General features: G+C 47.7%; 1 protein-coding gene across 4 annotated transcripts in view; it reads right to left on the minus strand.

Annotated features, from left to right (window-relative positions):
* TFAP2B (transcription factor AP-2 beta) overlaps positions 1 to 15,901 on the minus strand; it is a 92,477-nt gene that overhangs the window by 16,874 nt on the left and 59,702 nt on the right. For all 4 annotated transcript variants that reach the window (XM_086926203.1, XM_086926201.1, XM_086926204.1 and 1 more), the window contains 2 exons: positions 5,872 to 6,091; positions 4,474 to 4,592 (listed from right to left, as the gene is read on the minus strand). In XM_086926203.1, the coding sequence (XP_086782329.1) occupies positions 4,474 to 4,592; positions 5,872 to 6,091 (339 nt within the window). The remainder of the gene's footprint in view (positions 1 to 4,473; positions 4,593 to 5,871; positions 6,092 to 15,901) is intronic.

A 15,901-nucleotide genomic window follows, 5' to 3' on the forward strand; every position in this document is an offset into this window, starting at 1 on the left:
TATGATCATGCGATGGACTGTGATGTTTCTGTGACTTCTGTGGTCCGTTCTGCTGTAAATGGTCAAGGCGTGGCTGTCGAATTTCATGGTCTGCAGATGTGTCGGTGATTTGCAGATGGCGTGTAATCGGGTGGGATTAGACGGGCCGATCTTTAACTGCGCGTGGAGTTTACTAACACGGACATGAATGGGCGGGAATTATTAATAAGAACACATACATTTCTTCTCCGCAGCCAGCCTGGTGTCAGCCTCCTGCCCCCTGTGCTTCTAGTCATCAAACCCCACAGATGCACTTTGTAGAGTGGGAGAATGCATGGGGGGACGCTCGGGGGGATTCCTGCGGAGCGTCCCCCCATGCAGAGGGCTTGAAAGGGTTGCCTGAGGGCGGGGGCCGGGAACGGTCAAACTATCAAACACACAAAGGAGAGATCTGGCCACAGTATTTTTTCGACCCTGTCTCTTTATATATGAAAGTGCATGGATGCCAATGGGGGTGGACCTGCCTGCTCGTGAGCAGCAGTTGGTGGCGTGAGCGGCTGGGCACATCTCAGATCTCACCCCTGGCGAACTGGGTCGACCAAGGCACAAATCTCCGGTGCTGCCCTCTAATAATTGCTGGAGGTAGGGGAGTGACTCTCCAAGAAGGAGGTCAGTCATTGGTTGCCATTTTTTTTGCACTTTTATATAGAGCTAACTTGGCTCAAGGCACTTTACATGATCACCAGATTACATTTCACAAGATCAGATTTCTTTCTTTTTTTTTTTACCACAGGGAAATTGAGTAATTTGCCCAGAATCACAGGATGTTGAGGCCAAGTCAGAGCTCGAACTTGGGTTCCCCCTTTCCAAAGTCTACCATATCTCTTTAACCCCTCCCATGCTCGTGATGGAACCGTTCCATCACGAGCCTCGGGTGGGCTGTGCTGGTGACGGAACGGTTCCGTCACGGCCCTCTTGCCGCGCCTGCGCGGCGCGAATTCCGCGCCTGCGCTAACGTTCTCGAGCGCGGGCGGGGCCGTGACGGAACCGTTCCGTCACAAGCAAAGCTCACCCGCGTGCCGTGACGGAAGGGTTCCGTCACGAGCACGGGACCGCTGCGCGGCCCCCCCACCCCCTTAGCACTGCGTCGGAATAGCCGCCGCAGTGAAGGGGTTAATTGTGCCTCTGGACTCCCTGTCTCCCTCACTCTGTCAAACTACCTGCCTAGCAACCTTCAAAAAGAACCTCAAGCTCCTCCTGTTTAACAGACATCTGGGTTAATTCACCCTCCACAAGACTAAAGCCCTCTCTCCACTGTGCCCTGATCTGCCTTAGTTATATGATCCAATTGTTGTAACTGTCGCTTGTGGTAACTTGTATACTGGTGTAAACGTCCGAGTTGAACTTCTATTGCTGTAATGCACTGGAACCCTGTATCCTGTGTGCTGTAAAGCGCTCCGATGCCTTAGGGCCATGTCTAGCTATATAAAATTGCAAAAATAATAATAACAAAAAAATGGGGCAGCGTCACAAAAATACATATTTGGCGCCCAACTACTCTTAAGAAAGTCCATTCAAATACACCTTCAGCTCACACCAGCGACATCAGACATCATATCTACCAGCAACTGACTCACAGAGGTCGAAGTGAGTGGGATCCGATGAGCATAACGTGCCCACACTTTTAGATTAAGAATAACAGTTCCCCTACTTTGTGAGAAAAGACAACCGTCACGGAATGGTTAATTCCGAGAGTTGAAATAAGGAGGGAGTCTCCTGTGCTGTGAAACCAAGGGAGGAGCAAAGAGCTAAACAAGCCTTCTTGCCCGGGTGCCTGCTTCCCGGAAAGAAATGTAAATGTGCACAACTGGTCAATCTGTAAGTTTAAAGGGTTTTAGTTTTAATTGATGGAATTACTCTAAGCTCCCTGATGACTCACATGTATTCTTTTTAAGTGGTGCTAAAGGGTAGTTAACAGCTGAGCTATGAGGTGTGCGCTTTTAAAAGACAGTTTTTAAAAAAATACCCTACGTACAGTCTGGGTATCACTAAAACCTATATTTTGGAAGCACTTTTTTTTTCTTAAACCTTTTTGTTCATTTTGTAGCAGCCTATTTTATACAATATGCAATGCAAGTTTAAAATAATGATTTGCTTATTCACAGTGATTTCTGTCACAGGTGGGGACCTCATACCACTAATCATACACAAGTCCCTGTTCTCCACTGCACCAACCAGGTTTTAATTCTGTGGCTCTCTCGTTACACACACAGACCCCTGCAGTGCATCAACTAACAAGGGTCTAACAAAGAAAGTCCATGCATTGCCCACTGATTAACATGCATTGTTCTCATTTAAGCTCGGAGTTATTTTATATGTAGTTACCGGAAGGTGAAAGATCGAAAAAAGTTACAGAATATTTAGTTTTTTAGCCGCGCCTTTGACCCTGCCTCAACGCTCACTCACCCACCTCCATTACGAGCAGCATCACAGTTCCCATACTTTTTTTTATGCACTTCGACCTCTTCTGACAACAAACAAAAACATCTCCACACACACACACCAACTACCCAACACCATCTGAAACCATTCAACACAGCCTTGTACATACACACGCGAAATTACACTACAAACATACATGTATATGCACACGTTCAACATTGCATACTAACAGAAGCAGCACACATTCTTAGAAACACAAGTCAAACGACATATAATACACACAGCTTTGCACGCGCAATTCACCTCGCAAATACGCTCACACAACCGTCCGCGTAAAACTAAACAGCAGCACAAATCTGCCCCACAAATATACACACACAATGCACGTCGAGAACGATTGTCGGCTTTATACGTAATCCACACTGCAAACAGCATACACATCTGTAGACACAACCAGCCTATATCAAACTGCAAGCAGGTGTTAACATACGCCGCCATGTCACATCTGCACAACTCAACACTCGTGCACCCAAACACATAGAATGTGTCCCACATGAATACACACGGTGGAATGTTTGCACAACACTTAAATGCACCCTAAGCGTTGGCACGTGCAATCACAACAGATACTGCATTAAGGCATGCACACGAAAACACACATGAATAGACACGTGCACAAGCATTAAAAGACAAGAGCCAATACCAAAACCTTAATTTTCCGTGTTTATGTATACACACACGCGCACGTATGCACGAACACGCATGCACAATCACGTCCTAACATACACACAAAGCGTCAATTTAGCGCACACGAACCAGCAAGCATGCAGCCATAGAGACGACGAAAACATAAACCCTTGTATAAACACCCGTGGAGCGTGCGATATCCAATTTAAAATGTTACTAATTTAAATGAGCTGTGAGGCAAACGCGGGCCTTAATTATGCATTAAAACGAATGGCTTTGAGGTACTATTTTAAACACACACCGCCATTACAGATGAGGCACTGCAGTAGCAGTTGAGTTATTTTTAACATTTTCTGAAAACATACGTGAATTAATTCGCTTGTTGCGCCCCTAGTTTGTAAGTCTTACTTTCTATTTGTGTGCTTCTTTCTAATGTTCCATCTGGATTGCCTCTATTTTTAAAGCTTATATAGAGGAATACATATTCGTGAAATTACTCGCAAAAAAAGGATGTGGTGAACCGTTCTTCGTGGAAATATGTGGAAGAAAATCTCGAAACCAAGAATGATGTGGTTGGCAGTGCAGGTGCGGAAGCATACCCGAGGTTCTCAGCGCGTCTGTGGAAGGGCACCTGTGCACATACGAAAGGGTACGTGTGGTTCGCAGTTGTAGTGCAGGTGCGGAAGAATACCTGTGATTCGTGCTTCAGGTGTGCTAGTATACCTGTGTTCAAAGTGTAAATGAGAAAGGTTGCCCGTGTGTTCGAGGGCAGGAAAGGATACCCGTGGAAGTGCAGGGCTTGTGGGTCGGGGTACTAGTAAACTCTGTGGAAGGATGCCTGTGAGATTGTAGTGACGGTGCGGAAGGATACCTGTGGGTAGCGCTGTAGTGAAGTTGCAGAGGGGGTACCTGTGGTAGTGCCTGTGCAGAAGGATACATGTGGGTCTGGTAGTAGTGACGGTGCGGAAGGATTACAGTGTGTCTCGGTAGCAGTGCCGGTGCGGAAGGATACCTGCGGGGCTCACAGAAGTGGCGGTGCGGTCGGATACCTGTGGTCTGGTAGTAGTGCCGGTGCGGGAGGATACCTCTGGGTAGCGCTGTAGTGGCGGTGCAGGGGGTACCTGTGGTAGTGACGGTGCGGAAGGATACCTGTGGGGCTCACAGTAGTGGCGGTGTGGTAGATACCTGTGGGTCTCGGCAGTAGTGGCGGTGCGGAAGGATACCTGTGGGTCTTGGCAGTAGTGGCGGTGCGGAAGGATACCTGTGGATAGCTCTGCAGTGACGGGGGTGTGGGTACCTGTGGTAGTACCGGTGCGGAAGGATACCTGTGGGTCTCGCAGTAGTGGCGCTGATGCCATGTCTTACCTTCCACCAGGGAGGTCAGCAGGGTGACGTTGGCGGCCTTGCGCCGACCCGCCGGCAGGTTCAGCCCGATCTTTTCTAGCCGCTCCCGCAACGACCTGCCCCCGTTTTTCGACTTGGCTCTGGAAGGGAAACAATATCACGACAGAGGTTAGCTCGAGTCACCGCTTCCGGCAGCAGACTAGAAGAGGTGCTTCGAAGCAGAGACGGAAGCGCTCCTACCACACAGCACCCACCCTACTGGTCTATTCCTTTATTGTGCAGCAATTGTGTATCTTTGCATTCGTGTGGGGAGGGAGGTTATGCATTTCTCCACAGAATAAATGATAACGGTTAAACCATAAACACACACATTACCTTTCAAAAAAGCAAACGACTTTGCTAAGAATTTCTGAATACACGTTTTTGAGTGTGTAGTGTCTTATTAAACGTGTATTATTCCGAAGAGAGTCACACCTGGTGAAGATACACCGTGGCGGGAAAGAGCTACAGCTATGCAGCCACTTCATAAACACTGGGTTACAGGTGGACAGTGGCAGCAGAGCTCAGGTGGTGTCCAGATATATTGTATAAACAGATGAGGGGTGTGTGCAGTGCCAATAATCCCAGCCAGCAGCAACCACCTGGGCCAAGCACAGTTGTTGTGCACACAGAATGGAGCCTCGAAGCTGACTGACGGACTTCTAGGCACGCGCCAGACACACATTGCCATTCGTTACTCCACTATGTTCATCACAGGAGCCCTGTGTACTCGGACACACCCTCAAGCAGTGCGAGGTGTGCATGGGAGCCTTGGGAAAACGGGCTCGCGCTCGTATAAAACACGACAGAAAATATAAAGGGAAACAAACTGAACGATTTTAAACTATCGCGTTAACCGACCAAATTGTGAGATCGTGGGTAAATCGCTTTGTCCACCAAATATGTTGGCGTGCCTAGAAGCTACACAGTTTCAGTGTGCTATGAAATATGATCTATTCATTTTTGCACATTTTAGACGCATGGTGTGCAAACATACAAGGCTAAACTGCATTGGAAAGTGCCCCGGTCATTTCATTCATCGTACATACACTAGTTCGTTCGTTCGATCATACATCCCTTCACTCAGGCATTTGTTAATTCCCTTATCCGTTTACCTATGAATTCATGTATTTGTTAGCGCGGCTGCTTTCTTCATTTATTCTACCGGGCACACATTCATTCATCCTTTCGCTGTTAACGTATTCACTCACTGGTCCTTCCTGTCGCTGGTTAATTTGCTCGTCTTTATTCATACATCAAATGATTCTGCCACCCAATGCATCCACTGTTCATTCTTCATTGACGAATGCATTCATCCATCGACCCGCCCACTCCTGATTGGCTGCTCGTCCCACAGGGAGGGCCGCGCGTCCGTCTCACCTTCGGAGGACCCCGCCGAGGAGGGAGGCGTTGAGGCACTCTGGGGGGGAGAGGCGCCGCTGCACCTCCCCCACCGTCACCTTGTACTTTGAGGTGGAGCTGAGCAGCGACAGGCGGCCAGGCACAGAGCAGAACACCTCCCCGGCGTTCACCGACATGCCCCCCAGGAAGCCATCTTTGTTCATCATCAGCGACGTCACCGACTTGGACGGAACCGGAACTGCAGAGGAGAGAAAGTGGGCACAGTGAGAAAAGGTGAAAACAGCCACATCCAAAAACAGATCTCATCAAGACAAGATTTTTCGTTACCCCTAAAGTTGCACTGGGAGTCAGAAGATATTTTAAGGACAGAGAAGCAAAGCACGTTTTTAACTAGCGCATTTTTATGTGCCTAATTCTTAGGAAGGGGAGGGAAAGCAGGTACCGAGTTTATGATGGAGGTTTTGCTCTAAACCCCTCTGTATGCAGGTGGTGCACAATAGAAAGGCGGACATATAAATACACCACACTTCATTGAATGGGAATGACTGTTCAATTAATCGGTTCAGCAATAAATATGCCTTTATTAATAATGCAGACACATACGCCATAACCATACATATTCACGTTTTCAGTGACAGTTTTTTCACCTGACGCACTCATTCGTTTCATACGCTTATTAACTGTAATCTCCCATTGTGCGCGCGGCCACACAGCTGCACGCGAGCACCTTGAGACCCATAAACAGACTGGCACGCACACGTGCACACCCCGAAGCCAACACAGATCACACATTCTTGTTATGGGAAAAAGATACCGAAGTAAGTGATTAGATTACGAGCCTATATGCCTTTAAGCAGAGTGTGATAGAAAGGTTAAGTATATTAGTGGACAACGGAACATTATGCTATCGTACGGCCTGCGAGTGCACATTTTCTATACGTGCGGCATGCACACACTTAAAGACCGACCACAGCTGTCGTGCAGCCATGATGTAATGGGACTGGGCGCAAGAAAGGAAAATGACCCCTTTGATTGCTGCTGGGGTAGTAAATGCAGCAATTATCAGGGTTCAATGGCCCTCTCTGGGCTCCGGTGCCACTGCACACGCTGCACCAATGGCCGCGACGCCCTGGCACCACACACTCTTGTTTCCGGTCATATTTCTTTCTCTCCCGGTTTCGCTCTGATTAAATGCCTCTCGGCACAGCATTGATTTGTCTGCAGGCAATTTGTTCCAAAGTTTGGCCTCAACAAATGCATAGGTGTTCTCCCAAAAACGCTGCCAGCACCCACATCAGGTGACCATGGGCAAACGGAGCCACGCGAGGAAAGGGTGCCTGTCTAAAAACAAACAACCGGGAACAAGCGAGACCTTAATCAAATAATTGCTTCATCATTTAGAACACGTTAATGGCCCCAAGCGTGAACAAATATTGTTACAACAAACGGAATATTTGTGTAAATGTTGACAAGGCCTCCAAATTCATAGTCTATTGACAACATTATGTAAAGCGTGCCTTCTTTAAATACACTGTGTGCATATTTGCTGGTTCAAAGTGTTCTTAAAGAGGCATTACACTGGTGGCTGCTGCTCAGATATTGTGGCAAATTCGACCTTTCACCCTCCAGAAGTTTTCCAGCTGTCATCATCTTCCTCACTGTGGGATGTGTCCCTAACCAGAGTCCTCCTGTCTGGTCCCCCTGGAGGGTGGTAGTTCTAAGAGCGGCCTCGCACCCGATGGTGAAGCCTCAGCCTAGTATGCACTACTTGTGCCCTCAGGGCAGCCGTGGGCGTAGTGACAGTGGTAGGTCAAAATGACTAATCTAATTCCAGTCCTAGAATATCTGGGGAAAGAGAAACTTCCCCCTAAATATCCCAGGAGGCTTATTTTTCATTCAACTTCAGTCCTGAAATATTTTGGGAACAGTGATACATTTCCCAAGTGTGTTCAGAAATGTTTGAAAGGCAGTAACTTAGAATGGCAAAAAGTGCAGCCCTGAGGGTGCAGCTCAGGGTAAAAAGCTAGGAGTACCTACTTCTCTGCCTTCCACTGCCTGCGTCTACGAAGTGTTACGTCACAGGACGCACAGAAAAATCCAGCCATAACAGCAGGTTGGGCTCGTTTACTCTTGTGGGCTTCAAGACGGGTGTGGAGGGAGGATGGCTTCTCCCACTTTACAACGCCTACCTATTTCCAGGAACATTGTATTAACAATTAAGTCATGATTACGTTTTTGTAAATATATAGTCTTCCGCTCCTTGTTTTCGCTTTTTTTCAATATCTTCACCTTTCGCTTTCTCCTGTCCTTTACTCACTTCCTTTTCTCCACATCTATTAAGTTTCAACCTCTTCCCTACACCACTCGCTGCCACTTCTCCTCCCCATCCATACACATTCTCTTCTCTTCCTCGGTCAAACTTTCTTTCTTATTTGCTTGCTCTAGCACTTTCCTCCTTCACCTCTTTCCCTTTAGTTTCCTCTTTATTTTCCACCTCTCGCTCTCTATCCATAGCCACTTCAAGTGCCTCCTCCGTTTTTCAATCTCACACACATACAACCTCCCGTCTCTCTGCCCCATCTACCTTCTCGTGTCCTTTCAGCACCTGTGACGACAACTGGGGTATTAAGACCTACAAAACACTCAGAATGGTGCAGCTTTTCTCAAAATAACCAGGAAAATTAGAAAGAACAAAATATACTGCCAGCCTCATCCACAGATGAAAAAAAATCTAGAGGATAAAAAAAATCTATACTCTCGTCCAAACACAGCCCATAACCACCGATGCAAGCATGATCAGAAAGCAAGATGAAGGCATCAAACCAAAACTGAGGCCTGCTGCTTACTGTGACGGTATCATCCTCACCCACTCCCTGGCATTCTTAAACCCCTGACACCACGAAGAAGGAAAACCAGATGTGACAACATCATCCTCACCCACTCCCTGGCATTCTTAAACCCCTGACACCACGAAGAAGGAAAACCAGATGTGACAACATCATCCTCACCCACTCCCTGGCATTCTTAAACCACTGACACCATGAAGAAGGAAAACCAGCTGCGAAAGCATCATCCTCACCCACTCCCTGGCATTCTTAATCCACTGACACCACGAAGAAGGAAAACTAGATGTTACGACAGCATCCTCACCCACTCCCTGGCATTCTTAAACCACTGACACCATGAAGAAGGAAAACCAGCTGCGAAGGCATCATCCTCACCCACTCCCTGGCATTCTTAAACCACTGACACTGTGACAAAGGAAAACCAGATGTGAAGGCATCATCCTTAGCCACTTCCTGTCATCCATAAACCACTGGCACCACAAGAAGGAAAACCAGATACAAAGGCATCATCCTCACCCACTCCCTGGCATCCATAAACCAATGGAACAGTGAACAAGGAAAACCAGATGTGAAGGCATCATCCTTAAAACACAGTTGATGGACAGAATGTAGAACAATGTCATACATTCACCCCAGTACAAGGATCTGGGCCTAAATCCATCGTTTTTTTGCACTCCACACCACCCTGGGTTAGACACTGGCTATATGCAAATCAGCTCTGACCCTGTGCCTCATGGGAACAGTCCAGTCCGAACTACCAAGCCATGTTTTTCCCAGACCGGAATCAAGCATCCAAGGACCCATTTCTGGCTATCACCCTTCATCAGCCTGGATAGCTTGACTCCAGTGATGTGGAGAGCCTGGGACTCACGTCTGAGTATACCCAGCACACTCGGGGTGAAAATTGCAACAAAAAAAAGTTGATGGACAGAATGTAGAACAATGTCATACATTCACCCCAGTACAAGGATCTGGGCCTAAATCCATCGTTTTTTTGCACTCCACACCACCCTGGGTTAGACACTGGCTATATGCAAATCAGCTCTGACCCTGTGCCTCATGGGAACAGTCCAGTCCGAACTACCAAGCCATGTCTTTCCCAGACTCAAGCTCAAGTCTTTCCCGGAATCAAGCATCCAAGGACCGGTTTCTGGCTATCAGCCTTCATCAGCCTGGATAGCTTGACTCCAGTGGTGTGGAGAGCCTGGGACTCACGTCTGAGTATACCCAGCACACTCGGGGTGAAAATTGCAAAAAACACAGTTGAGGGACAGAATGTAGAACAATGTCATACATTCACCCCTGTACAAGGATCTGGGCCTAAATCCATCGTTTTTTTGCACTCCACACCACCCTGGGTTAGACACTGGCTATATGCAAATCAGCTCTGACCCTGTGCCTCATGGGAACAGTCCAGTCCGAATTACCAAGCCATGTCTCTCCCAGACCGGAATCAAGCATCCAAGGACCGGTTTCTGGCTATCAGCCTTCATCAGCCTGGATAGCTTGACTCCAGTGGTTTGGAGAGCCTGGGACTCACGTCTGAGTATACCCAGCACACTCGGGGTGAAAATTGCAAAAAACACAGTTGAGGGACAGAATGTAGAACAATGTCATACATTCACCCCAGTACAAGGATCTGGGCCTAAATCCATCGTTTTTTTGCACTCCACACCACCCTGGGTTAGACACTGGCTATATGCAAATCAGCTCTGACCCTGTGCCTCATGGGAACAGTCCAGTCCGAATTACCAAGCCATGTCTCTCCCAGACCGGAATCAAGCATCCAAGGACCGGTTTCTGGCTATCAGCCTTCATCAGCCTGGATAGCTTGACTCCAGTGGTGTGGAGAGCCTGGGACTCACGTCTGAGTATACCCAGCACACTCGGGGTGAAAATTGCAAAAAACACAGTTGAGGGACAGAATGTAGAACAATGTCATACATTCACCCCAGTACAAGGATCTGGGCCTAAATCCATCGTTTTTTTGCACTCCACACCACCCTGGGTTAGACACTGGCTATATGCAAATCAGCTCTGACCCTGTGCCTCATGGGAGCAGTCCAGTCCGAATTACCAAGCCATGTCTCTCCCAGACCGGAATCAAGCATCCAAGGACCGGTTTCTGGCTATCAGCCTTCATCAGCCTGGATAGCTTGACTCCAGTGGTGTGGAGAGCCTGGGACTCACGTCTGAGTATACCCAGCACACTCGGGGTGAAAATTGCAAAAAACACAGTTGACGGACAGAATGTAGAACAATGTCATACATTCACCCCAGTACAAGGATCTGGGCCTAAATCCATCGTTTTTTTGCACTCCACACCACCCTGGGTTAGACACTGGCTATATGCAAATCAGCTCTGACCCTGTGCCTCATGGGAACAGTCCAGTCCGAACTACCAAGCCATGTCTTTCCCAGACCGGAATCAAGCATCCAAGGACCAGTTTCTGGCTATCAGCCTTCATCAGCCTGGATAGCTTGACTCCAGTGGTGTGGAGAGCCTGGGACTCACGTCTGAGTATACCCAGCACACTCGGGTGAAAACTGCAAAAAACACAGTTGATGGACAGAATGTAGAACAATGTCATACATTCACCCCAGTACAAGGATCTGGGCCTAAATCCATCGTTTTTTTTGCACTCCACACCACCCTGGGTTAGACACTGGCTATATGCAAATCAGCTCTGACCCTGTGCCTCATGGGAACAGTCCAGTCCGAACTACCAAGCCATGTCTTTCCCAGACCGGAATCAAGCATCCAAGGACCGGTTTCTGGCTATCAGCCTTCATCAGCCTGGATAGCTTGACTCCAGTGGTGTGGAGAGCCTGGGACTCACGTCTGAGTATACCCAGCACACTCGGGTGAAAATTGCAAAAAACACTCTCTGGCATCCATAAACCACTGGATCTGTGACGAAGGAAAACCAGATGTGAAGACATCATCCTCACCCACTCTCAGGTATCCTTAAACCATTGACACAGTGAAGAAGGAAAGCCAGATGTGAAGGCATCATCCTCAGCCACTTTCTGGCATCCATAAACCACTGGCACAGTGATAAAGGAAAACCAGAAATGATGGCATCATCCTCACCCACTCCCTGGCATTCTTAAACCACTGACACCATGAAGAAGGAAAACCAGATACAATGGCATCATCCTCACCCACTCCCTGGCATCCATAAACCACTGGCACAGTGATAAAGGAAAACCAGAAATGATGGCATCATCCTCACCCACTCCCTGGCATCCTTAAACCACTGACACCATGAAGAAGGACAACCAGATACAATGGCATCATCCTCACCCACTCCCTGGCATCCATAAACCACTGGCACAGTGAAAAAGGAAAACCAGATGTGAAGGCATCCTCAGCCACTCCCTGGCATCCATAAACCACTGGCACAGTGAAGAAGGAAAAACAGATATGAAGGCATCATCCTCATCCACCCCCTGGTATCCATAAAGCACTGGCACCTGGAAGAAGGAAAACCAGATACGAAGGCATTATCCTCACCCAGTCTCTTGCATCCACAAACCACTCGCAACTTGAAGAAGAAAAGCCAGATGCGAAGGCATCATCCTCACCCACTCCCTGGCATCCATAAACCACTGGCACAGTGAAAAAGGAAAACCAGATGTGAAGGCATCCTCAGCCACTCCCTGGCATCCATAAACCACTGGCACAGTGAAGAAGGAAAAACAGATATGAAGGCATCATCCTCATCCACCCCCTGGTATCCATAAAGCACTGGCACCTGGAAGAAGGAAAACCAGATACGAAGGCATTATCCTCACCCACTCTCTTGCATCCACAAACCACTCGCAACTTGAAGAAGAAAAGCCAGATGCGAAGGCATCATCCTCACCCACTCCCTGGCATCCATAAACCACTGGCACAGTGAAAAAGGAAAACCAGATGTGAAGGCATCCTCAGCCACTCCCTGGCATCCATAAACCACTGGCACAGTGAAGAAGGAAAAACAGATATGAAGGCATCATCCTCATCCACCCCCTGGTATCCATAAAGCACTGGCACCTGGAAGAAGGAAAACCAGATACGAAGGCATTATCCTCACCCACTCTCTTGCATCCACAAACCACTCGCAACTTGAAGAAGAAAAGCCAGATGCGAAGGCATCATCCTCACCCACTCCCTGGCATCCATAAACCACTGGCACAGTGAAAAAGGAAAACCAGATGTGAAGGCATCCTCAGCCACTCCCTGGCATCCATAAACCACTGGCACAGTGAAGAAGGAAAAACAGATATGAAGGCATCATCCTCATCCACCCCCTGGTATCCATAAAGCACTGGCACCTGGAAGAAGGAAAACCAGATACGAAGGCATTATCCTCACCCACTCTCTTGCATCCACAAACCACTCGCAACTTGAAGAAGAAAAGCCAGATGCGAAGGCATCATCCTCACCCACTCCCTGGCATCCATAAACCACTGGCACAGTGAAAAAGGAAAACCAGATGTGAAGGCATCCTCAGCCACTCCCTGGCATCCATAAACCACTGGCACAGTGAAGAAGGAAAAACAGATATGAAGGCATCATCCTCATCCACCCCCTGGTATCCATAAAGCACTGGCACCTGGAAGAAGGAAAACCAGATACGAAGGCATTATCCTCACCCACTCTCTTGCATCCACAAACCACTCGCAACTTGAAGAAGAAAAGCCAGATGCGAAGGCATCATCCTCACCCACTCCCTGGCATCCATAAACCACTGGCACAGTGAAAAAGGAAAACCAGATGTGAAGGCATCCTCAGCCACTCCCTGGCATCCATAAACCACTGGCACAGTGAAGAAGGAAAAACAGATATGAAGGCATCATCCTCATCCACCCCCTGGTATCCATAAAGCACTGGCACCTGGAAGAAGGAAAACCAAATACGAAGGCATTATCCTCACCCACTCCCTGGCATCCATAAACCACTGGCACAGTGAAGAAGGAAAAACAGATATGAAGGCATCATCCTCATCCACCCCCTGGTATCCATAAAGCACTGGCACCTGGAAGAAGGAAAACCAGATACGAAGGCATTATCCTCACCCACTCTCTTGCATCCACAAACCACTCGCAACTTGAAGAAGAAAAGCCAGATGCGAAGGCATCATCCTCACCCTCTCTCTGCCATCCATAAGCCACTGGCACCACGAAGAAGGAAAAGCAGATCTTCTCCGTGAACAAACTGGACAAGACTAAAGAAGCTGACACTGACTTGAGGCGCAGGACAGAAACTCTGCCACTATCACTGCATGGGTTCTGCACCCCACAGTCATATATGATCATGATTACACAAACAGTACCATGGCGTGCCAACTCATCTTGCAGATATAAAGGAGCGCGAGATGCAGGATAGACTTGTACTGATGCCCTCTCTCCTGCGGGTTCTGTTCCCTCCACAATAATGTCTGCTCTCCAGCACCCTCTTCCCCACCTCCAGGGCTTCTGGGCGCTTGATTCTGCCCACACTGATCCTCCTCCCTACCTAGGTCTCCTCACATCTTCTAACAAGTGATTTAGTGAAATTTGTATGCAAAGGTCGCAATGACAGAATGAGCATTAAATAAGCTGTACCAGTGACGACAGCAAGGTGCGCGTACTCCTTACATTGCATCTCTTAGAAATCCCACAACCGCTGCACAGAAAGTAGTTTAAACAAAAATGTAATTTGCACTGGATCTGTGAATCTGAATAGGTAACATGTCTACAAAGTGCAACACATAAAAGAAGTGTTGCTAGCTCGTAAGAACGTGCCCCGGAAGCAGAAGCCCGCAGGGATGCATTGCAGCTTCTCTCACGTTGGGAGTTGGGGTTTCCTGCACTCAGGAGCTTATTGTGCACTGCTTCTCGTCCTGCATGAATATTCATCACTTCACCGTCCAATGAACTGACAAATTAGAAGGAAGCGGGATCCAGGAAGTGTGCTCCAGCCCCACATGCCTTGATGTCTTCAAAGTAAGTCTAGCAATGGAAATAAGGTCACCAGATTTTGGAAACCGTAAACAGAATTATATCCCAGACAAAGATGTAGAGCTGCAATTTTACAGTGGCCCTGAGGCAGAATATGGCTCAATTGACAGCATTCATCAGGACAGAAAATGGACCTCGGGTACCAAGATTGGGAGTTTGTGCTAACAGCACAGGCAAATGCAATGCACACATCACCTGCATATCTCGAAAAGCTTCACAGTGAGTGCTTCTAACTATTTCTGCAAAGGTACCCATGACAGCTCGTTTGACTTGGTAGGTAGAAAACTCGCATCTGCATTTACAAAGAAAATACCTAGGCTGGTGTGGCAAATCTGGTCACCCTACATGAAAGTTACACTCTCCCTGCTCTGTACCTGCTGTATCAGTGCTCCAGTCAGCTGTGCACAAAGCCAACTCCTCTACACAAAAAATAAGTAAATGTATGTTCTTTGGCAGGGTGCGCATATTCATGGCGCCATTTTGATAAATGTAGATGTGAGCCTCAGATTCAGCCTAACTGCTACTGCTGGAGGTCAGCTATGCAAAGGCTTTCAGTCAAGCATCACTCAATGTTGTCCAAGCCATCATGCCAAAAGCCTCTGATCTCAGAGGGAGTGCTTGGTGACTAAACCGTTCCTCTCGCGTAGCAAAGTTGCGGATAAATAATTGCAATACATGGAAATGCCTCTTCCTTAATTGTGTCACAGCCGTTCCCGATGAGACTGGCGTAGGACACACTCACTGAAGCACACCTTTGACCTTCAGTCAGTGAACAAATATCCATACACTCCCCACCCCCAGGAGCGGGCCTACCTATATACTTTATCAGGAGTCAATCTAGGAGTGAGGCAAGCTAAAGTGCTTCTATACTTGAAGCTGGTTACATTCCTGGACATATATGTATTTATGTATTGTATTGTTTTGGATTGTATTTGCATTTATATAGCGCTTACTACCCCTGATGAGGCGTAAAAACGCTTTCTCGGTGAGAAGCATACTACTCCGGAACCCATAAAGGATTAGTGTTGAATTAGTATATTGAAACATGAAAGTAATTTGAGTGGTGGATATGTTAGTCAGTTATTTGGATTCAGAAGGATAGTGGAGGGATAGAAGAGGGAAAAAGAGTTGCATTTATATAATATACTATTTTTAGTGCACACGCTTCAAGCCCCATCACCACTCACCACTTATTATCAAACCTAATGGCCAGG

The sequence above is a fragment of the Lissotriton vulgaris genome, chromosome 6 (assembly GCF_964263255.1).
Source record: "Lissotriton vulgaris chromosome 6, aLisVul1.2, whole genome shotgun sequence".
Lineage (NCBI taxonomy): Eukaryota > Metazoa > Chordata > Amphibia > Caudata > Salamandridae > Lissotriton > Lissotriton vulgaris.